Source organism: Mobula birostris, unplaced genomic scaffold (genome assembly GCF_030028105.1).
Source record: "Mobula birostris isolate sMobBir1 unplaced genomic scaffold, sMobBir1.hap1 scaffold_348, whole genome shotgun sequence".
Taxonomy (NCBI): Eukaryota; Metazoa; Chordata; class Chondrichthyes; order Myliobatiformes; family Myliobatidae; genus Mobula; species Mobula birostris.
The window spans coordinates 255802-278666 of record NW_027276549.1 but is presented as its reverse complement, the minus strand read 5'-3'; the positions used below and the strand labels follow the sequence as shown (position 1 = coordinate 278666).

The window sequence follows — 22865 nt, the reverse complement described above, 5'->3', positions numbered from 1 at the left end:
CCTGAAATTCTTTTTCTTCACAAAATCTACAAAAACAGAGGAGAGCTCCAAAGAATGAATGACAGTTAAATATTAGAACCGCAGAGCCCCCCCAGCTCCACCCTCCTGTGCATAAGCAGCAGCAAGGCAATGACCCTCAACCCCCCACTCCCACCAGCTAAAAAGCTTCAGCGCCCTCCACTGAGCACTCAGGCATGCAGCAAAGCCTCAATAAAGACCCAGACTTGCAGTACCCCAAAGACTACTGGTTCACCCGGTAATTCAACATACCACAGGCTCTCTCTCTCTCCCTAATAAATGAGAAAAAGGGGTGTCCCCGTTTCACAGCGAGAGGGGAGACATAACAAACAACTCACTGATTTACAATGTTAAAGTCTGTTGCGTTGCTTTTGCCGAGCGCTGCACCCAGAGAGTTAGCCCCAGAAAGGCTCAGCTCTCTGGACACGCAGCCCCCGGCAGCTAACCCACTGCTCCTGATGTTCTGTGTTTTCCCACAACACCTCAGTCAGGGGCACTGGCCTAGAATCAGCCCATCTCCAGAGCCACGAAAATCTGGCACCCTGAAGATGTGCTAGTCTTCCAGGCCATGTCCTTGGGATATCATGAAACCCTGAGAGCCGGTCCCATTCCCGCAAAGAACCGAAGTCAGAGTATAACTCCAGGTCAGAGACATCAAAAGAACCTTGAAAAGGAAAAAAAGATATATGAAAGATAGAAATCTGCTGTAAAATTATCCCTAATTCTCCTACATTCCAAGGAATAAAGACCTAGCCTGACCAGCCTGTCACTGTAACTCAGGCCCTTTATTAGCCTGACAAACCACGACTGGCTTTCCCCATTAATGAGCAACAACTTTCATTCCGCAGGTTGGGTGAATGTTTGGCCAGCCTCTGGCAGAGTCTTTTCAGTGTTGTGGTGCCATCTTAGCTACATGTGGAGTTAGTGATGACTCAGGAAACAGGAATACCCATGTACAGTATAAAAGAATGTGTGGGGCCAGAGCAGAAAGAAAGTGGCAAGTTCCTTTCTCTGAAGGATCTGAAGGAATGTGCTAGATTTGTTTAGTAAAGCCAATGACCTCCTGCATGAATCCACCATATAGAACTCTACATTGACTGGATGCAGCTTGACACATTGAAACATAAACCCTGTGCTTTACCATACCCTATGAAGCATCCCATTATAACTTGCTGTCCCATTTTGGTTAGCTGATCTATGTAAATTCAGCAACACTCACTTGCAATCCCTTAACTCTGAAATAGAGTCTTGTCTTGCATAGCTGTGTTGGAGAACAGATTTTGAGTATCTACCCTCTCATCATCTTAGATACTTCTATTACGTCAGCCCTCTGCCTCCTTCACGCCAGGAAAATAAGCTCAACCTCTGCAATCTCTCCCCATAACTATGGGCCTCCAATCCAGACAGCATCCTGCTGAATCACATTTTACAACTGCTATGTGCTGTACAATCTCATCTTTTCTGTAGTGTAGAGACCAGCGTTACACACAGTATTCCTGATGTAGTCCTGATGAATGATCCTTATCCCGAAGCATTGACTATGTCTTTGTTTCTACAGATGCTGCCTGATCCACTGAGTTCCACCAGCAGCTTGTTTGTTTTTTTGCTACAACCCAACGAGTGTTTTGTAAAGCTCTAGATTTATACTGCATGGAAATACCCCAACACATTGATGCTGACCAAGTAGCCAACATAAGCTAATCTCATTTGGCTGCATTTGTTCTGTGTCCTCCTAAATCTTTTCTGTCCATATAGCTGTCTCAATGTTTTTTAATGTAAATGTACTCACGTCTATCATGTCCTCTGTCAGCTTGTTCTATATAGCCACTACCATCTGTGTTAGAAAAAAGTTGGTCTTTATGTTCTCTTTAAAGCTTTTCTATCTCACTTTGCTGTCATGCCATATACTTTCTTGGCCATTGTATCAACCTCTGTTGGTACTTTCAGAGTAGTGTAGACTTGAACCTCAAAGTTCCTCTGTCCATCCAGTTCTTCAGTGCTGTAACATTTCCTGTAAGTGTCCTACCTGTAGTTGACTTCCCAAAATGCCAAAGCTCTGCTCTGCTCAACTCTATCTGATCTGTATCTTGCTGCAACCTCCGACGTATGATCCACAAACTTACTAATCGTGTCATATATTCATATCCAAATTGCTCATGTGCTGATAGGATAGTTGACTACTGTAATTTACTCCTGTATGTGAGTGTCTATGTGAGAAAGAATAAGTGTTAGGGTACAGGAAACTAAGGGTAAGTAGAACTGATACAAGAGCTGGCATGGATCCAGTGGGCAGAAGAGCCATGTAATAAATAAGTGAGTGACCAGAATTAGATGCAGTACTCCACTGGTAGCCAGACCAAGAAATCTTATGCTTTTTCAAAACTTTCACATCTGACATTCCGACCCTAAAGTATAATCCAGATACATTCGTATACTGCACTCACTTAGAATTGCGTCTCATATAATGTTTCTTGCTTTCATTCTCCTTTGACAATGTATCACATTTCTTGAAGCTGACTGACATCTTCCTCTTTATTCCATAGGCAAACAGGTGCTGGGAATTTCTTCAGTGTTTTCTTTCTCATCTACCACTACATCCAAAATGGATGGGAACTCTGGGTACACTATGTAAATAAGGCTTCCCACCAGCCTTCCATATCTTTATCACATAGCTTCTGTGGAGTCAATCTATATTCCGTCTGAGACAATAGAGAAGGGGACAGTTTGGTTTATCGTTCCAAATGGCTCTTTGGATCATAGAACATAGAACAGAACATAGAAATTTATGCCACATTACAGGCCCTTCAGCCCACAATGTTCTGCCGCCTATGTAACCTACTCTAAAAACTACCTAGAAATTCCCTACCGCATAGCCCTCTATTTATCAAATCTCCATGTGTTATCTAAGAGTCTCTTAAAAGACCCTATTGTATTTGCCTCTAACACCCAAGCTGGCAGTGCATTCCACACACCCAAGACTCTCTATGTGTGAAAAACTTACCCCTGACATACCCCCTGTACCTACTTCCGAGCACCTTAAAACTGCACCCTCTCATGTTAGCCATTACATTGCAGCCCTGGGGAAAAAGTCACTGGTTATCCACATGATCAATGCCTCTCTTCATCTTATACACCTCTTATCAGGTCACCCCATATCCTCTGTCACTTTAATGAGAAAAGGCCAAGTTCACTCAACCTATTCTCATAAGGCCTGGTCTCCAAACCAGGCAACATCCTTGTGCAGTGAAAATTATGACTGAGAAGCTGCTCAGGAAGCTTAAAGTCTCAGGGCGCATAAGTCTCCTGGACCTGTTGGAATGCACACTTGGGTTCTGAAGGAAGTAGCTGGAGAGATTGTGGAGGCATAACAATGATCTTTCAAGAATCGATAGATTCTGCAATTGTACCCAATGACTGGAAAATTGGAAATGTTACTCCATTACTTAAGAAGGGTGGAAGGCAGCAGAAAGGAAGCCATAGACCTGTTAGCCTGACATCAGTGTTTGGGAAGTTGTTGGAATCGATTGTTAGGGATGAGATTACAGAGTATCTGGAGGCACATGACAAGATAGGCCAAAGCCAGCATGGTTTCCTGAAAGGAAAATCCTGCCTGACTAATCTATTGCAATTATTTCAGGAAATTACAAGCAGGGTAGACAAAGGAGATACAGTGGATGTGTTGTACTTGGATTTTCAGAAGGCCTTTGACAAGGTGTGGCACATAAAGCTGCTTAGCAAGATAAGAACCCATTAAATTACACGGAATTTACTAGCATGGATGGAGCTTTGGCTGATCGGCAGAAACCAGAGAGTAGGAATAAAGGGATCCTATTCTAGCTGGCTGCCAGTAACCAGTGGAGTTCCACAGGGGTTGATGTTGGGACGGCTGCTTTTTACGATATACGTCAATGATTTGGACTATCGGATTAATGGATTTGTGGCTAAATTTGCCGATGATACAAAGGTAGGTGGAGGGGCGGGTAATGTTGAAGAAATAGAGAGACTTAGATAGTTTAGGGGAATGGGCAAAGAGGTAGCAAATGAGATACAATGTTGGAAAGTGTATGATCATGTACTTTGGTGGAAGAAATAAATGGGCAAACTATTATTTAGATGGGGAGAGAATTCAAAATGCAGAGAGGCAAAGGGACTTGGGAGTCCTTGTGCAGGATACCCTAAAGGTTAACCTCCAGGTTGAGTCGGTAGTAAAGAACGCAAATGAAATGTTGGCATTCATTTCTAGAGGTATAGAATATAAGAGCAGGGGTGTGATGTTGAGGCTCTATAAGACACTCGTGAGACTACACAGAGTATTGTGTGCAGTTTTGGGCTTCTTATTTTAGAAAGGAAATACTGACATTGGAGAGGGTTCGGAGAAGACTCACAAGAATGATTCTAGGGATGAACAGGTTACCGTATGAGGAATGTCTGGCAGCTCTTGGGCTGTGTTCCCTGAGCATGAGGGGGGATCTTATAGAAACATTCTGAATGTTAAAAGGCCTGAACAGATTAGATTTTGCAAAGTTATTTCCCGTGGTAGGGGAGTTTAGGATAAGAGGGCACGACTTCAGGATTGAAGGATATCTATTTAGAACAGAGATGCGGAGAAATTATTTTAGACAGAGGGTGGTAGATCTGTGGAATTTGTTGCCATGAGCAGCTGTGGAGGCCAAGTCATTGAGTGTATTTAAGGCTGAGATAGATAGGTTCTTGATTAGCCAGGGCATCAAAAGGTGTGGGGAGAAGGTAGGGGAGTGGGGATGACTGGAAGAATTGATTCAGCACATGATTGAATGGCGGAGCATACCCGATAGGCTGAATGGCCCACTTCTGCTCCTATACCTTATGGTCTTATGGTCTCATAAATCTCCTCTGCACTCTTTCTATAGTATCCACATCCTTCCTGTAGTGAGGTGAAGAGAACTGAACACAGTACTCCAAGTGGGGTCAAACTAAGGTCTTGTATAGCTGTAACATTACCTCATGGCTCTTGAACTCAATCCCATTGTCAATAAAGGCCAGCATACCATATGCCTTCTTAACAACACTGTCAACCTGGACAGAAGCTTTGAGTGTCCTATGGACAGGGTGCCCAAGATCTCTCTGATCCTCCACACTGCCAAGAATCTTACCATTAATATTATATTCTGTCTTCAAATTTGACCTACTAAAATGAGCCACTTCACACTTATCTGGGTTGAACTCCATCTGCCACTTCTCTACCCAGTTCTATATCCTATTGATGTCCCACTGTAACCTCTGACAATGCTCAGACTATCCACAACATGTCCAACTTTTGTGTCATCAGCAAAGTTACTAACCCACCCTCCTACTTCCTCATCCAGGTCATTTGTAAAAATCACAAAGAGGAGGGGTCTCAGAACAGATCCCTGCGGAACACCGCTGATCACCAACAACCTCCATGCAGCATACAAATCATCTACAACCACCCTTTGCCTTCTCTGGCCAAACCAATTCTGGATCCACAAAGCAAATTCTCTGTGGATTCCATGCCTCCTGACTTTCTGAATGAGCCTGGTATGGGGATCTTTATCAAATGCCTTACTGAAATCCATATAAACTACATCCACTGCTCTACCTTCATCAATGTGTTTTGTTATGTCCTCAAAGAATTCAATTAGGCTCATAAGGCATGACCTGCCCTTGACAAAGCCATGCTGTCTAATCCTAATCAGATTATTTCTCTCCAAATGTTCATAAATCCTGCCTCTCAAGATCTCCACCAACAACTTACCCACTACTAAAGTAAGACTCACTGGTTTATAATTTCCTGGGTTATCACTACTCCCTTTCTTGAAAAGGGAACAACATTTGCAACCCTCCAATCTTCAGGTACTAATCGCATCCTTATTGGTGGTGCAAGGAGCATCGCCAGAGGCGCTGCAATCTCCTCCCTTGCTTCCCACAATAGCCTGGGGTATGTCTTGTCAAGACCCAGCGACTTATCTAACTTAATGCTTTTCAAAAGCTCCAGCACATCCTTTTACTTAATGTCTACGTGCTCAAGCATCTCAGTCCGCTGTAAGTCATCCCCAAAATTACCAAGGTCCTTTTCCTTGGTGAATACTGAAGCAAAGTATTCATTAAGTACCTCCACTACCTCCTCCGACTCCATGCACACGTTTCCACCATTGCACCTGATTGGTCCTATTCTCACATGGCTCTTCCTCTCGCTCTTCACATACGTGTAGAACGCCTTGGGGTTTTCCTTAATCCTGCTCACCAAAGCCTTCTCATGGCCCCTTCTAGCTCTCCTAATTTCATTCTTGAGCTCTTTCTTGGCACCTTTGTAATTTTCCAGAGCTCTTCTTTTCTTCTTAACTAGATTTTCTACATCCTTTGTACACCATGGTTCTTTTATTCTACCATCCTCCTCCTGCCTCAATGGAACATACCTATGCAGAACAGCATGCAAGTGTTCCCTGAACATTTGCCACATTACTGCCGTGCATTTCCCTGAGAATATCTGTTCCCAATTTATGTTCCCAGGTTTCTGTCTAATAGCATCATATTCACTGCCCCCCCCCACTGTAATTAAATGTTTTCCCAGACTGTCTGCACCAATCCTTCTCCAGCGCTATGGTAAAAGAGATAGAGTTGAGATCACCACCTCCAAAATGCTCTCCCACCAAGAGATCTGACATCTGACTAGGTTCAATTCCCAATACCAGATCAAGTACAGCCACTCCTCTATTTGGTTTATCTATATATTGCATCAAGAAGCCTTCCTGAACACATCTAACAAACTCCACCCCATCCAAACCCCTTGCTCTAAGGAGGTGCCAGTGAGTATTAGGAAAGTTACAATCACCCATCACAATATCCCTACTATTTTTGCACTGTTCCAGAATCTGCCTCTGTATCTGCTCCTTGATGTTTCGGCGACTGTTGGGGGGGGGGGGTCGATAAAAAACACCCAGTAGAGTTATTGCCCCATCCTGTTTCTGACTTCCACCCACATTGACTCAGTAGACAATTCCTCCATGACTTCTTCCTTCTCTGCAGCCACAGTACTAACCCTGATCAGCAATGCCTCGCCCTCAGCTCTGTTACCTTCCTCCCTGTCCTTTTTGAAACATCTAAAGCATGGCACGGCACACTCAGCAGCCATTCCTGCCCCTGAGACACACAAGTCTCTAATGGCTACAATGTCATAGTTCCACATATTGATCCACCCTTTAAGTTCATCAGCCTTATTTATGATACTTCTTGCATGAAAATGGACACATCTCAAACCATCTGGCTGAGTGCATTTTCGCTCTAACATCTGCTTATGCTTCCTCACAAACTCCCTACAAGCTGTCTCTATTTGTGCATCAACCACCCCATCCTCTGCATCTTCACTTCAGTTCCTACACCCCTGCATATCTGGATTAAACCCTCCCCAACAGCATAAGCAAACCTCTCTTCCAGGCTATTGGTTCCCCTCCAGTACAGGTGCAACCCGCCACACTTGTACCAGTCACCCCTTCCCCAGAAAAGGTTCCACTGATTCAAGAACTTGAAACCCTGTCCCCTGCCCCTTTTCCTCAGCCACTCATTCATCTGTGCTATCTTCCTGTTCTGACCTTCATTAGCTTGTAGCACCGGAAGTAATCAGAGATTACCACCTTGGAGGTCCTGCTCTTCAGCCTCCTTCCTAACTCCCTAAACTTACTGCACAGGACCTTTAACCCTCTCCTGCCTACGTCATTGGTACCAGTATGTACCATGAATACTGGCTGCTCACCCTCCCCTTCAAGAACTGCTCCTAAGCTCAAGGAGACGACACACCATCCTGGCATTTCTTTTGCCGCCACAGAATCTCCTATCTGCCCCCCTAACTATTGAGTCTTCTTTGACTATCACTCCACCTGATTTCACCCTACCCTTCTGAAGCTCAGAGCTGACCACAGTGCTATTGGTCTGGCTGCTGCTGCCTTGCCCAGATAGGCCATCCCGCTCACTGAGGGGAATGGCCACAGGGAGACCCTGCACTGACTTCCTTCTCCCTTTACCTCTCTCAGTGTTCACCCATCTACTCCCTGAATTCTGCAGTCTGAATGTAACTACCTGCTCAAAAGTCTTATCTATCACTTACTCTGCCTCCTAGATGATTCTTAGTTCATCCAAATGCAGCTCTAGCTCCTTAATGTGGTCTTTCAGGAGCTGGAGTTGGCTGCATTTCCCACAGGCGTACTTGTAGAACATAGAACATAGAATAGTACAGCACAGTACAGGCCCTTCGGCCAACAATGTTGTGTCAACCCTTAAACCCTGCCTCCCATATAACCCCTCACCTTAAATTCCTCCATATACCTGTCTAGTAATCTCTTAAACTTCACCAGTGTATCTGCCTCCACCACTGACTCAGGCAGTGCATTCCACGCACCAACCACTCTCTGAGTAAAAAACCTTCTTCTAATATCCCTCTTGAACTTCCCACCTCTTACCTTAAAGCCATGTCCTCTTGTATTGAGCAGTGGTGCCCTGGGGAAGATGTGCTGGTTGTCCACTCTATCTATTCCTCTTAATATCTTGTATACCTCAGCCATCAGGGAAATCATCAGGTTGCATGAATTCCCACATCCTACAGGAGGAGCATTCCTCTGCCATATCTGCCATCCGGCCTGCACTGTACTATCGGCAACCAGGACCAAATCAGCAATAACGAAAGGAAAACCCTCCCCTTCTTACCTGTTTCTTTGGCCTCAGCCTCTTCTCGTCAAAGCCTCTAAGTTCTCACTCTGACTCTAGCCCCCACTCCAGTGGCTGCTCCACTAGACCCTATCTCTCCTTTACGGTTTAAAAAATAAGAGAAACCCCCACGCAAGGTGAAAGAACTCACCGTGTTTAGTGTTGCTCCGCCTGCCTTCTGCTGCCACCGATACCTCTGATGCTTCCCATACCTGTGCACTGGTTACTGTTTTTAAGAAATCCCCCCACACAAGGAGAAAGAACTCACTGTGTTTGATGGTGCTCCATCTGCCTTCCGCTGCCGCTGATCAGAATAACTTCAAAGCTCTGCAGTTTCCTGTAGTCCTGTTATTTTCATGGAGTATATTTATCCAGGAAGGGTAAGATGAAGGAACACATACCAATCCTCATAGAGGGATCAGAAGTGGAGAGAGTTTCAAGTTCCTAGGTGTCAAGATCTCTGAGGATCTAACCTGGTCCCAACACACTGATGTAGTCATAAAGAAGGCAAGGCAGCGGCTATACTTCATTAGGAGTTTGAAGAGATTTGGTATGTCAACAGATACACTCAAAAACTTCTATCGTTGTACTGTTGAGAGCATTCTGACAGGCTGCATCACTGTCTGGTATAGAGGGGCTACTGCACAGGATCGAAAGAAGCTACAGAAGGTTGTAACTCTAGTCAGCTCCATCTTGGGCACTAGCCTACAAAGTACCCAGGACATCTTTAGGGAGCGGTGTCTCAGAAAGGCAGCGTTCATTATTAAGGACGTCCAGCACCCAGGGCATGCCCTTTTCTCACTGTTACCATCAGGTAGGAGATACAGAAGCCCAAAGGCACACACTCCATGATTCAGGAACAGCTTCTTCCCCTCTGCCATCTGATTCCTGAATGGACCTTGAAGCTTTGGACACTACCTCACTTTTTTAATATACAGTATTTCTGGTTTTGCACGTTTTTAATAATCTATTCAATATGTGTAATTTACTTGTTTATTTATTATTATGTTTTATTTTATTCATTATTACTATTTTTTTCTGTCTCTGCTAGATTACATATTGCATTGAACTGCTGCTGCTAAATTAACAGATTTCACATCACATGCCGGTGATAGTAAACCTGATTCTGATTCTGATTCTGAATCCCCTTTTGAAGGTCATTACAGAAGCTGTTGTCACTGACTTTTGACTCAGTACATTACAGATTGCAACAACTTGATTCCTATTCTTCTCATGCCCCTATCCCCTCTGGTTAGCAACCTCTAGTTTCAGGAAACAGTTTCTCCTTGAATTATTTTATTTAAACTCCCCATTAACTTGAACTATCAAATCTCCCTCAGTCCCCGAGAAGAACAACTCCATTTTCTCCATGTTCTGATTCCATGCACAAAAAAAGTGGTGATGCATTTTTAAATAGACCTCTGTAAAGAAATGTTATCTGCTTTATTCGTTTTAGGCCCTGGGAAAGTTTTGTGTTGTCTTCAACTGTTCCAAAGGCCTGGATTACAAGGTATCATTTCCTGTGCTCAACAAGTAAATTTATATAAGTAAACAAGTAAGCTTATATAAGTAAGTATTGTCTGGCATTGAACGTGTATCAAATATTGCTCTCTTAAGTATTTTGGCAAGACAAAGGCTTGGATTTTCCACATCATGTATCTTCTGCTTCGTGGCTCTGGTTGTAACTACTGTACATGTATTAAGTTTCTTTCCCCATCTCTATTTTGTCACAACAGGCTGTTACTATGTTTAGTATTGGAAATGAATGGCATGCTTGAGGTCATTATCTAGCCTGGTAGAGTTTCATTAGGCAGTTTGAAAGGAGAGTAAGAAAACTTGCCTTTCCTGTCCCTTTTACAACACCCAAATTGCATTGCAGCAATTAAGTACTTCTAGATGTCAAAAAATTCTGTATTTAACCTGTCCCTTGGAGAGTTTCAGTGGGGTAGTTTAAAATGAACTTTTGTTTTCATTCAACACCTGTTACGGGAGTGTTTTAAAAGGGCAGTGTAAAGGAAACTTTTGTTTCTATTTAATCCGTGCTGTGATTGCTCTGGGTAAGTTGCACATGGTTTTATTCCTGCTGGCACATTATGAGAATTATATGGAAAATCAGGAATTATCAGATTCCCTTATTTTGTAATCCAATAATAACTGACTATTAACATTTGGCTGTTCTTCCAGCTATTATGAAAAAGGGTCGTTAGATTATTTTGCAATCCAAATTGGGTTGAAAGCTGAAAGTACCAACTGCAACTGTCTGGATTCATGGCAAACTCCATCCAATCAGGGAGACTGATGGGACTGAAGAATGGCACCTGAAGTTGAGACCCCCCTTAGTCAACCCTCTCCTAAAGAGCTGAAGAATTTACAGAAGATATCAGGACCAAGGGCTCTAGAGGTTAATGAATTGTACCAAAGAACTTTGGGGTAACAGTCCAACCAGAGAATGTGGTTGAGGCTCCCTTCCTCCCTACCTTTAGCAGAAGCAGTAAGAGTGGGAAAAATGCATGTTCAGACTGAAGATGCATTGGAAGCTTTGACATATAGTTAGATGCAGGAACTTTAAGTAATGCTTCGAACACATGTTGTTGGGGAAATTAGCATACTGGAAACTAACTAGTGGTGACAATAGTCAACTTTTAGGAACTTTTCTCACAAGAGCAAAAGTACAAAAGCTGTAAAAGTGGGAGATTTCAGTCACCCTAAAATTAACTTGGATTTGTCAGTGCAAGAGCAAGAGAGAACTGAAAACTCTTAAATTACCTCAGGTGAATATCTTTAGCTAGTACATAACAAGCTTAACAAGGCAATAAGGCAATTTTGAATTTAGTTTTATGGCTGTGAAGCTTGAAGGAATGTTAGTCATAGAGCCATAAAACAAGGAAATAGACATTTGACCCAAGTGGTCCATGCTGACCAAGATACCCATCCAAGCTGTTCCAATTTGTCCATATTCTTCTAAAAAAAAACTCTTATTTACGTATCTGTCCAGCTGTCTTTTAAAAGTTGTTCCACAAACACGAAAAAATCTCTAGATGTGGAAATCTACAGAAATACACAAAAAGTGCTGGAGGAACTCAGCAGGCCAGAGCAGCATCTATGGAAAAGAGTAAATAGTCGACATTTCAGTCCAAGACCCTTCATCAGGACTGGAAAGGAAGGGGAAGGAGTCAGACCAAGAAGGTGGGTGGAGGGGAGGAAGAAGTATGAGGTGGCATGTGATATGTGAACATGGGAGAAGGGGAGGGGGTGAAGTAAAGGACTGGGCATTTGATTGGTGAAAGAGATAAAGGGCTGGAGAAGGAGGAATCTGATAGGAGACAACAGAAAACTATTGAAGAAGGGGCAGGGGCAGGATCACTAGAACATCAGTTGAATTGAAATAGGTAAATGAGAAGAACAAGTGCCACACATGCCCCTACACCACCTCCCTCACTACCATAAACAGTCCTTCCAGGTGAGGAGACACTTCACCCATGAATCTGTTGGGGTCATCTACTGTGCCTGTTTTTCCTGGTGTGGCCTCCTGTATATTGATGAGACCCAATGTAGATTGGGAGACCGCTTCATCGAGCACCTTCGCTTTGTCCGCCACAAAAAGTGGGATTTCCCGGTGGCCACCCATTTCACTTCTACTTCCCATTCCCATTCCAACATAATCAGTCCATAGCCTCCTCTACTGCCACAATGAGGCCACACTCAGGTTGGAGGAGCAACACCTTACGTTCCATCTGGGTCACCTCCAACCTCCAAAATTGATTTCTTGAACTTCCAGCCCCACCCCCTCTCCTTCATCATTCTCCATTGTTGTTTCCCTCTTTCACCTTATCTCCTTACCTGCCCATCTCCTCCCTCTGGTTTTCCTCCCCCTTCCCTTTCTTCCACGATCTTTTGTCATTTCCCATCAGATTTCCCCTTCTCCAACCCTTTATCTTTTTCACCCATCAACTTCCCAGCTCTTTACTTTACCTGCTCCCCCCTCCCAGTTTCACCTATCACTCACCAACTTGTACTTCTCCCTCCTCTCCCTCCTCTCCCTCCACCTTCTTAGTCTGACTCCTTCCGCCTTCCTTTCTAGTCCTGATGAAGGGTCTCAATCCGAAACATAGACCGTTGACTCTTTTCCATAGATGCTGCCTGGCCTGCTGAGTTCCTCTAGCACTTTGTGTATTGCTTTTTAAAAGTTGTAGCTCTCTCAATCACTTCCTTTTTTGTTTTATTTGACCAAATAAACTTTATTCATAATATAAAAATTACACGAGTAAACCATTCAATGCCTTTTCATTATTTACATTCATTGTCAATATTTTCTGTAGTGTGCTATTGCATTCATATACATTAATAGCACTGCTGTTACGCATGTGGCGCTCTGGGTGCACTAATAATTAAGGGGCTTCCTCCCTGAACCTGGCCCTCCCTCTCCAATAGGAGAAGAACTGTATCCTGTGGCCCCTCCCCACCGAGCCCTTGAAGTGGCTGCACCAAGCTACACTGTATTCCTGCAGTCTGGAGCCACCCCATCTGGCACCAACAATCATTCCTCATTCTGATGTTTGGTCTGAACAACAGCTGAAGCTTCATGTCCAAATCTGCATGCTTTTATGCATTGAGTTGCTGCCACACTTTATCTATTTATTTTTATTAGAGATACAGAGTGGAATAGGCCCTTCCGGCCCTTTGAGATGCACCACCCAGCAACTCCCACAGCCACCAATGAACCCTAACCTAATCATGAGACAATTTACAATGACCAGTTAACCCATTAGTCAGTACAAAGTTACAATGACCAGTTAACCTGTTAGACTCTTTACAAAGGATGCCAAGATTGAGCACCAAACTCTGAGCCTCAGAGCTGTAATAGTGTCATGTTACGCTACCGTGGTAGTACCCCCTGTGCCTAATGAAGTGGCCACTGATTGTACTGTATGTTCTAGGTTTTCTGCTGCTCTTGCCCATCCACTTCAAGATTCGAGGTGTGTGTTCAGAGATGCTCCTCCGCACACCACTGTTGTAATGTGTATTTATTTGAGTTACTGTTGCTTTCCTGTCATCTTGGACCACTCTGGCTATTCTCCCCTAATCTCTCTCATTAACAAGGTGTTTCTGCCCACAGACTGTTGTGTATGAAAATCCCAAGAGATCACTACTTCCTGAAATACTCAAACCCCGTCTCACACCAATAATCATTTCATAGTCAAAGTAACTTACATCATGTTTCTACCCCGTTCTGATGTTTAGATGAACAACAACTGAACCTCTTGACCATGTCTGCATGCTTTTATGCATTGAGTTGTTATCTCATGATTGGCTAATTAGATATTTGCATTAATGAGCAAGTGTACAAGTGTACCAATAAAGTGGACTCTGAGTATATGTTGGGTCCAGTTACAGCAAAGTATGCCCTTGAAGAATTTCCTTATCCCATCCCTTACCAAAAAAACCTGGTCTTGGATGATAGTCCTCGTTATTTTTCATTTTTAGTTCAGCTGTTTATAAAACAAAATGACATCAAGAATGCACTTACTTCACCACTGTATTCAGTGTCAAATAGTGCAACCAAATGATTTGTGAAACTTGTCAAAGAAGTACTGATGAACAAAGTGTTTCGGGGTGTAGATTTAACAATGAGACATTGATTAGCAAACCCCTTGACCCACTACAGAATGATATTCTTCATTAAGTTACTAATGCAATGAAGACAGAATATTAATACTCTTAAAAGGAAATTGGAAGGTAGGCAAAGAAACAGAAACAAAAAATATGTCTCAAGTCACAGAAAAATAATATAAACAGCTTGATAATTATGGTGTGTTAACACCACTTAGCAAGTCTAACATTCATAAAAGTGGTATTGAGATGATGGTTGAAGCATGTGGTACAAAGTGAAATTTTGTGAAAAGAGGGGACAATATTAGGGATACAAGAGAATGGAGTCTGAAGTGAAAATCACTTAATTTTGGTAGGAGAAGGAATATTGAAGAGTTTTGTAATCATAAGTGGATTCCAGAAGTGGTTCCCGACCTTTTTTATACCATGGATCAATACCATCAAGTAAGGGGTCCAGGAACTCCAGGTTGGGAACATCTGAGCCAGAGGGAGATTGTGGAAGCAGTGACATGCATTTCTACCAAAACATGTCAAGAAGTGATGCCTTCTTCAAGTCACCAAGTGAATGCAAAATGAGAAAATGCTGGAACACACACCAGGTTAAAGACTCTTCATCAGAGCTGAGAAAGAAAGAAAACAAATCTGTTTTTAGTTGCAGAAAAGGTGGAGATGGATGGATGGATCAAAGGGGATAACTTTTATTTTTGCTTTCCCAGTTCTGATGAAGGGATTCCAACCTGAAACTGACTGTTTTAATTTCTCTGATCTACTGTTTCCAGCATTTCCTGTTTATATTTCATATTTCCAGCATCTACACATTTAAAATTTTTATTGACTGAGTTTAGGAGTCAGGAAGTTATATAAGATGTTGGAATTCTGTTTACGGTTTTGATCACCCTGTATTGGAAAGATGTTATTACACTGGAAAGAATGCAGAAAAGATTTACCAAGATGTTGCCTGGACTTGGAGATGTTGTTTAGACTGGGTTGTAGGAGATTGAGGAGTGACCTAATAGAGGTGTATAAAGTCATGGGGGTGAAAGCATGCACTCTTTTTCCCAGGGAGCGGATGCTAAAACAAGAGAGCATAGGTTTAAGATCAGATGGGAGATTTAAAAGGAGCATCAGGGACAACTTCTTCACACAAAGGCTGGTGCGTATTGGTGCTTGAGGCAGGCACATTAACAGCAAGATCTAGGTAAGTATGTGGATAGGAGAGATTTAGAGGACTACGGGGCAAATGTGGGCATATAGGATTAGCTTGCTGAACAAAGCACAGTCAATGAGTTGGGCCAAAGGGCCTGTTTTTATACTGTATGACTCTGTGACTATTGAAACAAGTAACAGAAATTAGTCCTTCAGCTTATCATATCCATGCCCACTAAAGTCAATAGGAGCTTTCTTCTGAAACTCCTGCAAAAGCCTTGGAAGTACAAGATCATCATGTATTTTCTGAAACACTGTGCATGAGCAGGAGAATTCCCAGTGAATTTCTGCTGTGTTTCCTTCTCCCTGAACAGCCGAGAGTAGTTGGTATATTCTGGGCAAAAGCACATTGTCTGAAGCAGAGTAAGTGTCATGTGACTTAATGGCCTATGTTGTGCCTGCTCTGACATCTGGGAGTTGCATGATGCTGACATTAGCTAAGACTGTACAGAAGTTCTTGTTTAGTATTCATTTCTCCTCTTCACTCCTCCACCTGGGAAAAGGAGTTCTGTCAAGGCCGAGAGCACAGCCCTGTCCACAGCTGTTTCTGCTGTGTTTATACACCTCTGCACCTGAAATGCTGATACTGTAAATACCAAGAAGACATTCCGAATCCTGTCTCTCTCATTCATGGGTTTCTTTTAATTCACCTTCTAATTCTGCCCAAGTGACCATCCCTCTTATTGGAAGGGTTTAATGAAAGTCAGTGATGGAGTACGGTGAGTTTCTGAGCCTGTTACAATGCATCTTTAAAATGGGATAACACAGTCAAAACTGTTCTTGCACTGATCTTTATTCATGTATGCTTGATTAATTTTCCTTTGCCTTTACTTTATCTGAATAGCTCTCACTTTCAAATTAACCATGGGCACTTCCTTACCTTTCCACTGAGATGAGTCTGCTGAAGTTCATAGCGGATAACAAAACTAAGAAAGAAATATGGAGGGCAGTAAGGTGAAATTTTAAATCTGTTATAATATGTTAGAAGTAATTGAGCAGCTCAGGAAAGAGTAGGTTCCCTCAGGGCCCAAAAGGGGTAATTAATGCATGGAGCCAGGGGATATGACTGAGGTCCTAAATGAAAACTTCTCATTGGTATTTGCTCAAGAGAGGAATACAGAAGTACCTATAACATGCCTGTAATGGCAAGGAGAAAATATTAGAAAAGTTGTGCACGTTAGAAGTGTGGGTGAACAAAGACTTACGGTCGATGGGATCTAAATCACAATACTAAATAAGCCGAGGGAGAAGATAGCTGGGGCTCTAATGGAGAGTTTTCAACTTTTTTAACCATAGGTAGGATGCCAAAAGACAGCAGGAGAGTTAATATTATCCCTTGTACAGAAAGGACAGTAGGGATAAGCCTGGAAACTACATGCTGGTGAGCCTTATGTCAATGGTAGGGAAGTTGCTGGAAAGGAAGTTGAAGGACAGGATTTATGTTCACTTGGAAAGGGAGAAGTTGACTAGAAAGAGTCAGCATAGTTTTAGAACATAGAACACAGAACATAGAAATCTACAGCACATGACAGGCCCTTTGGCGCACAATGTTGTGCTGACCATGTAACCTATTCTAGAAATTGCCTAGAATTTCCCTACTGCATAGCCCTCTATTTTTCTAAGCTCCATATACCTATTTAAGAGTCTCTTAAAAGACCCTATTGTATCCAGCTCTACCACCATCACTGGCAGTGTATTCAATGCACCCACCACTCTCGGTGTGAAAAACTTACCTCTGACAACCCCCTTGTACCTATTTCCAAGCACCTTAAAACTAGGCCCCCTCAAGTTAGCCATTTCAGCCTGGGAAAAACCCTCTGGCTATCCATACGATCAATGTCTCTCATAATCTTATATACCTCTATCAGGTCACCTCTCATCCTCCGTCGCTCCAAGGAGAAAAGGCCAAGTTCACTCAACCTATTCTCATAAGGAACACTGTCCAATCCAGGCAACATCCTTGTAAATCTCCTCTACACTCTCTCTATAGTATCCACATCCTTCCTGTAGTGAGGTGACCAGAACTGAACACAATACTCCAAGTGGGGTGTAACTAAGGTTAATGAAGGCTGACACACCATACGCCTTCTTAACAACACTGTCAACCTGTGCAGCAACTTTACGTGTTCTACAGACACAGATCCCAAGATCTTGCTGATCCTGGCCACTGCCAAGAGTCTTACCATTAATGTTATAATCTGTCTTCAAATTTGACCTGCCAAAACGAACCATTTCACACTTACCTGGGTTGAACTCCAAATGTACACATCTCAAACAAGCTAACTGAGTGTATCTTTGCGCTATCATCTGCTTATTCTTCCTTGCAAACTCCTACAAGCTGTTTCTACTTGTGCACCAACCACCCCATCCTCTGCATCTTCACTTTAGTTCCCAAGCCCTTGCAAATCTGGATTAAACCCTCCCCAATAGCATAAGCAAACCTCTCTCCCAGGATATTGGTTCCCGTCCAGTTCAGGTGAAACCCGTCCCATTTGTACAGGTCACTCCTTCCCCAGAAAAGGTTCCAATGATCCAAGAACTTGAAATCCTGCCCCCTGAACCATCTCCTCAGCCACTCATTCATCTGTGCTATCTTCCTATTCTGACCTTCCCTAGCTCGTTGCACCAGAAGTAATCCAGAGATTATCACCTTGGAGGTCCTGCTCTTCAGCATCCTTCCTAAATCCCTAAACTTACTGCGCAGGACCTCTGCCCCTCTCCTGCCGATGTTATTGGTACCAACATGTACCACAGCCTCTGGCTGCACACCCTCCCCTTCAAGAATATTCTGCAACCGCTCAGAGACATCCTTAACCCAAGCACCCGGGAGGCAATACACTATCCTGACGTCTCTTTAACTATCGAGCCCCTATGACTATTGCTCTGCCTGACTTCACCCTACCCTTCTGAGGCTCAGAGCTGACCACAGTGCTATTGGTCTGGCTGCTGCTGCCTTGCCCAGATAGGCCATCCCACTCATCAGTATCCAAAGGTGTAGACCTGTTGCTGAGGGGAATGGCCACAGGGAGACTCTGCATTCACTTCCTTCTCCCTTTACCTCTCTCGGTGTTCACCCATCTACTCCCTGAATTCTGCAGTCTAGGTGTAACTATCTGTTCAAGAGTCATATCTATCACTTGCTCTGCCTCCTGGATGATCCTAAATTCATCCAACTCAATCTCCAGCCCCTTAAAGTGGTCTTTCACGAGTTGGAGTTGCTGCACTTCCCTATGTCTTTGGCCTCAGCCTCTTCTCATCGAAGCATCTTGAGTCAAAGCCTGTCGCTTCTACTTTCACTGCTGGCCTACACCCATCAATGGCTGCCCTGACAATGGCCACCCCACTTTTATTTGAATTCACAGTGCTCTGCTCCTGACGCTGATTGGGCCTCCGGAATGTCCGAACGCCTTTGGAGCTCTTCTTTTAAACAAGTTTCGGTGACCTGCGTGTAACCTCTTCGAAGTGCTCTGCTCCTGATGCTGATTGGGCCTCTCTTGATTTGTGCAAGGGAGATCATGCCTCATAAATATGACTGAGTTTTCAAGGATGTAACTAAAAAAATAGGTAAAGGCAAGGAGGTAGATGTGGTTTACATAGACTATAGTAAAGCTTTTGATAAATTCATAGTTTGGCACAGAAGGTTAAGGCACAAGTTATCTGAGGAGTGCTGGCAAGGAGTAATATGGAGGATGTTACATCAAGAACACTGAATGTAATAAACAAGTTTGGAAGAGGTGCATGTGAATCCCAGCCTCACCTAAAAGAGATGTTTATGTCCTTGGATAATGGTGAGGGAGGAGATGTAAGGACAAGTGTTATAGCTCTTACAATTGGAGTGAAAATATGTGGAGAGTTTGTGTGACCGTATGGATAGGAAGGTTTTAGAAGGATGTGGGCCCAGCACAGACAAATGGGACTAGCCTGAATGGGCATCTTGGTCAGCATAGACTGTTTGGGCCAAAAGGCTGCTTATGTGCTATATCGCTCTTTGATCTTTGTTGTTAATTGAATAAGACTCTGGTCTAGATTCAAACCTGGGTCCTACTAGAGTAGGAATCAACCTTGCCACAGTGCAGAAAAAAAGTGGATAGCAATGCAATTAACTGCAATGTACATTCATCATTATTAGTCAAGTTGCTGTTTTGCTTGATCCATTGTCTGCAGGACTAGCTATGGATTGAAGGAACTTTATTATCAAGTAATTAGCCGACAAAATCTAGAAGTTCCTGGGTCTAATCCTGGTCAGCAGGCCGATGCCAACTAGAGACTGTGATGGCATCAACTCTCTGGCTAGGGCAGAGTTATGACGCAACACTGTAAAGTGCAAAGGTGAAGTTTGAACATAGAATATAGAATAGTACAGCACAGTACAGGCCCTTCAGCCCACAGTTTTGTGCCGACCCTCAAACCCTGTCTCCCATATAAGCCCCCACCTTAAATTCCTCCATTAGCCTGTCTAGTAGTCTCTTAAACTTCACTAGTGTATCTGCCTTCACCACTGACTCAGGCAGTGCATTCCACGCACCAACCACTCTCTGAGTAAAAAACCTTCCTCTAATATCCCCCTTGAACTTCCCACCCCTTATCTTAAAGCCATGTCCTCTTGTATTGAGCAGTGGTGCCCTGGGGAAGAGGCGCTGGCTATCCACTCTATCTATTCCCCTTATTATCTTATACACCTCTATCATGTCTCCTCTCATCCTGCTTCTCTCCAAAGAGCAAAGCCCTAGCTCCCTTAATCTCTGATCATAATTCATACTCTCTAAACCAGGCAGCATCCTGGTAAATCTCCTCTGTACCCTTTCCAATGCTTCCACATCCTTCCTATAGTGAGGTGACCAGAACTGGACACAATACTCCAAGTGTGGCCTAACCAGAGTTTTATAGAGCTGCATCATTACATCGCGACTCTTAAACTCTATCCCTCGACTTATGAAAGCTAACACCCCATAAGCTTTCTTAACTACCCTATCCACCTGTGAGGCAACTTTCAGGGATCTGTAGACATGTACCCCCAGATCCCTCTGCTCCTCCACACTACCAAGTATCCTGCCATTTACTTTGTACTCTGCCTTGGAGTTTGTCCTTCCAAAGTGTACCACCTCACACTTCTCCGGGTTGAACTCCATCTGCCACTTCTCAGCCCACTTCTGCATCCTATCAACGTCTCTCTGCAACCTTTGACAATCCCCTACACTATCTACAACGCCACCAACCTTTGTGTCGTCTGCAAACTTGCCAACCCACCCTTCTACCCCCACATCCAGGTCGTTAATAAAACTCACGAAAAGTAGAGGTCCCAGAACAGATCCTTGTGGGACACCACTAGTCACAATCCTCCAATCTGAATGTACTCCCTCCACCACCACCCTCTGCCTTCTGCAGGCAAGCCAATTCTGAATCCACCTGGCCAAACTTCCCTGGATCCCATGCCTTCTGACTTTCTGAGTAAGCCTAAGAATAAGTTTGTGTGAGGGTCAGGAGGGTATTCAGTGGTTCTGGGGCCATGGCCCTAAAATATGGTGCCTCTTTAATGCTCTTTCAAATCTCTGGCCTTTCCAGCACGTATCCAGGTCCTGCTATCTGAGTACCTGTGTTTCACTTTATTGTTTTCCTTCCCATCTGTCAGCATCTTTCATCATCAGAAGTTTTTGCTCATCTCACTTGGAACAATTGCCCCCATGTCAGTGTAAGACTATAGCGCACAGTGGAATAGGTTAGTTACTGGCACACAAGCACATTTCATAAATTTGGAAGCTGCAAAGCTGTCACTCTGATCATCCATGGCTGTGACCTATGGCTAAGCACTGTCATCTGTTTAATTAAAATCTCATTGAAGTAGAAGTGAGCAGATAGCTGCTGTGCAGACACTGTCTTCAGCAAGTAACTGTGCTAATCAGGGCTGGCATAATTGTGACCTTCCCTTTATTTTCTCTCCTCTTGTCTCTCCACCTATTTGCCTTCTTCTTGTCTCTGCAGATGATGGCGAATTTGTTCTCTGGAATAGCTCAGTCTGGAGCATGGATTTGCTTTGATGAGTTTAATCGGATTGACGTGGAAGTCCTGTCTGTAACTGCCTCACAGATCCAAACAATTAAGGCAGCCAAGGACAGTGAAGCAATGAAGTGAGTATTTCTACACGCACAGCATGGAGATGCATTTGCCTTCTTCTCACATCTGCCACAGATATCAAATATAATAATAAAATATGTCTCTGAGGCCTTGTGGGACAAGTTTGGTGGGATGGGACTGAAAACTCAATCTAGTTGTGAGGCAGCAGTTCTACTAGCCGTGCCATTATGTCACCCTTTCATGGAGTCACAGAGTTATGCAGCATGGAAACTGGACCTTCAGCCCAATTCGTCCATACCAAACTAGTTACTACATGAGTTAGTCCTATATGCCTAATATCCACCTAACCTTTCCTATCCATGTATTTATCCGAATGTATTTCAAACATTGTAATTTCTTATGAATTACTCAATTACCCAATGCAGTCTGCAATTCGACAGTGGTTCACAGTGATGCTGGGTAAGGGGTTCCAGAATTTAGAACTAGTAATGATGAAAAAGCAGTGGTTGCACAATTTCAGTGGATAGTGTTCAATCCTAACCTTTGGTGCTGCCCGTGTGCAGTTTGCACGTTCTCCCTATGCCCCCTGGTTCTCCAGTTTCTTCCTACATCTCAGAGATGGTAACTGGCCATTATAAATTTCCCCATGTGTGTAGGGGAGTGGTAGGATCTGGGGGAGTTTGTATCATGTTCATGGCAGAATAAAATGATGTTAGTATAGGAATCATGTAAATATGTGCTCGGTGGTCAGTTCAGACTTGGTGGGCTGAGGGGCCTGCTTTGTGTTAAGTGATTCCATGAACAATATACGCTCAGTGGCTAATTTATTAGGTGTCACAGTAGATGACCTCACATATTTCCACATTGTGTTTCACTTGTCACATTCTCGCCTACTCAGTCAGCGTGTTTATATTTCCTTGAATTCTCTGTACCACCTTCTTCCACCTCCTGGTTTTGTATCCTCAGGAAATCTGGAAATGTGACATTTGGTGTCATTCAGCTAAATTGTTGATTGTAGATTGTAAAAGCTGGGAGTTGGCACCAGTCCACGCTTGTCAACATGAGAATGATCATTTACTCTCAATTTTTGTTTTGTGTACAATTACCAATTCTCAATACATGTAAGTAAATGATCCATAATTCTGTAGAGGTCATGGAAAGGAACTTATAAAACGTAGTATTCCCATGCACCTGAAACCCTTGTCTTTCCAGGCAGGGCAGATTTCACATTTGGGAGTTGCTATCAAGATAGCCTTTGTGAG

The 22865-nt window shown here is 43.4% G+C and overlaps 1 protein-coding gene across 1 annotated transcript in view; it reads left to right on the top strand.

Moving 5' to 3' along the window:
- LOC140193014 (dynein axonemal heavy chain 6-like) overlaps nucleotides 1-22865 on the top strand; it is a gene marked incomplete at its 3' end in the record, with an annotated part of 382778 nt that overhangs the window by 160971 nt on the left and 198942 nt on the right. Inside the window, exons 24-25 of the mRNA XM_072250467.1 lie at nucleotides 10172-10225; nucleotides 21511-21656. Coding sequence (XP_072106568.1) covers nucleotides 10172-10225; nucleotides 21511-21656 — 200 coding nt within the window. The remainder of the gene's footprint in view (nucleotides 1-10171; nucleotides 10226-21510; nucleotides 21657-22865) is intronic.